General features: G+C 57.0%; 1 protein-coding gene across 1 annotated transcript; it reads left to right on the top strand.

Moving 5' to 3' along the window:
* Positions 1-146: 146 nt before the first annotated feature.
* Positions 147-240, top strand: LOC104540099 (V-type proton ATPase subunit e 2; the record flags this gene model as incomplete). Its single annotated transcript, XM_010183825.1, has 1 exon — positions 147-240. A coding segment is annotated over one exon (94 nt), but the record flags the coding sequence as incomplete, so codon positions are not given.
* Positions 241-2,412: the final 2,172 nt, after the last annotated feature.

Here is a 2,412-nt window from a genome sequence, read left to right as displayed (position 1 = left end):
CCCGGACTGCGGCCTACCTCCCCCCCGGGCATGTCACTCCCCGGGGCAGCAGTCCCTCTGCCAGCCCCTTGAGGCAGCAGCATTCCAGCATCCTGGTCCCTGCCCCCATGCTACTGGGGCTGACGGGAGGTTGTGTCCCTTTGCAGTTGGCTCATCGCCATCCTGGCCCAGGCCAACCCTCTGTTCGGGCCACAGCTGAAGAATGAGACCATCTGGTACGTGCGCTTCCTCTGGGAGTGAGCGGTCCCCAGGAGCCAGCACCTGAACAGAGACGCTGCCCCCGCCTTGAATCGTCACCGTGAGTGGGCAGAGGGCTGGGGTGGCAGAGATGTCCCCACTTGCCTGCCTGTGTCTGGCTAGGGAGGGAGCTGCAGCCTGGTCCCTGCTGACTGGGAAGATGATTTAGCTTCTGTGCATTGTGGCTGTGGTGAGCCGCTCTCAGCATGGGGCTGCTGGCTCTGCACTGGGCCTGAGCAAACAGAGCACTTCCCCCTGCACCTGTGGTTGTCTGGGTTTGTGGGGGCTCCTCTGTGGGTGCAGTTTGGTGCTAACTTCTCCTTTCTCCCTCCCTCAGCTCTTGCAGCTGTTCCAGCCTCTACCTTCCCATACCAAGCAGCCTCCAGAGGTGTTGGGACAGAGGCTGGTCCCGCTGCTCCAGCACACCCTGAGCACTGCAACCTGGACCAATGATGGCTGGGTCCCTGAGCATAGCAGGCAGCACCCCTGCCTGCAATGAGGGCCTGGTTATCCTGGCCCTGGGAGCAGCCACGCTACCAGGGAGAGATCCCCTCAGCTGGCTGAGTGCTGTGGTCACTGGCGCTGAGCACCGTCCTGAGATCTGCGTGTAGCGCCAGCTTATCCTGTCCCTGTGGTGCTTGCCCTGCCACCCCCAGTGTGCTCAGTCCTAGCCCCCCTAGTGACACCACTGGTTGTACCCCAAGCTGCCCAACTCGTTACCATATCCCTGGTCATTTAAGGCACCAGCTGCCCCTCTGTGTGAGAAGGTAGGAGCCCGTTGCATTTTCTGTTGTATAGTCAGTCCCCAGCGGTCCGGGTGGTCCTTGCTAAGACAAATTCTCACCGTAGGTGTAAGAAGGGAAGACTGAGCCTGGAAGAGCATGCAGCCCCCCATGGGTGTGATGAGGGAGGTGCTGGGGTGCAGGGCAGGCGGTTCTGCTTGGCAGCCTGCCAGAAGGGGTTACAGCGGTGTTGTGTCTCCTCCCGCCTCAGCAATCGAGGTGCTGCAGTAGTGTCTAGGTACCACCACCACCCCAACCTGTGTCTGGCTTCTGAGAAGAACTAGGTAGGGCATTGTGTTTTAGGTTTCCCCTTACTTATCAGCTGGGTTATTTGTACTTATTTGTCTGTGTTTGTTACATTTGTGTTGTGGAAATAAATCCTTTTTCTAGTAAGTGATGCTGGAGGCAGAGTCACTTGCTGCTTTGAGGCTAAGGAACAGTCTTGGCTTTATTCAGACTTTTTCCCTTCCCCCTAACCCTGCTCTTGCATCATGAGAACAAGGCTGGGATCCTCAGCTGTTGAGCAGGAGGTTGGCAGCACACTGGTGCACAAATTTATCCTTGATGCCACCTGTGCACTCATGCTATGGGACCAGGGTCACATGTAGGCAACAGTGTGTGCTAGAGGGAGAACTGGCTACCTGCCCAGCCTCCCTGGTGGTACCTCCCTGGGGCTACCCCCATGGCTGTGCAGCAGCTGGAGAACCTTCATGACCTCTTCCCCAGACAGCTCTGTAAGACTGGAGTGGGGAATAAGGTAAAAAGCAGAGACCAACATTTTCCAGGGGCTCTGAGCGGGCAGGCTTTTCCTTTTAGGAGAGCAGCAAATGATGCCATCTCCAAGAATCAAACCAGTTCAGTTTGGATCAGAGCTTCCTTAGCTGCTACCAGCTCAAGAGGTGAGCTCAGCTGTCCTGCAGGAATCACAGAGAACATCTGTTGGCAAGAAAGCAGCTCCATCATCCCGCCGCAGTGGCACTAAGCAATGTTGCGGAGACACATGCTGGCCCCCAGCGTGGAGCCATCGCTGCTGGGGAGGTGTTCGCTTGAAAAAAGGAGTAGTGCTGGATGGCTCAAGGAGTTTTATTGCTACAAGAATGGGAACAGCTGATTTCAAGTAAAACATTATGAACATCAGGGGCTTCAGCCCCAGGGAAGGAAGGCTTGGCCTCTGCACAGCTGCAGCCCCTGAGGCAGCAAGCTGGGTGGGAGTGGGGTGGCTTCCCCAGGGGCAGGCCCAGCCTGTGCTCATGGGGAGAGAACCACTGGTCCTGGTGTGAGTGTCCAGTTAACGTGTGAGACACCATGGGGCAGATGTGCCCAGGAGGGAATGTACAAAAGGAAATGCAACCTGCTGAGCCTGGAGCAGCAGATATGACTGCAAGAGGCTTGT

This window comes from Mesitornis unicolor, unplaced genomic scaffold, assembly GCF_000695765.1.
Source record: "Mesitornis unicolor isolate BGI_N332 unplaced genomic scaffold, ASM69576v1 scaffold28554, whole genome shotgun sequence".
Lineage (NCBI taxonomy): Eukaryota > Metazoa > Chordata > Aves > Mesitornithiformes > Mesitornithidae > Mesitornis > Mesitornis unicolor.
This window is presented reverse-complemented; position numbering and strand designations above follow the sequence as displayed.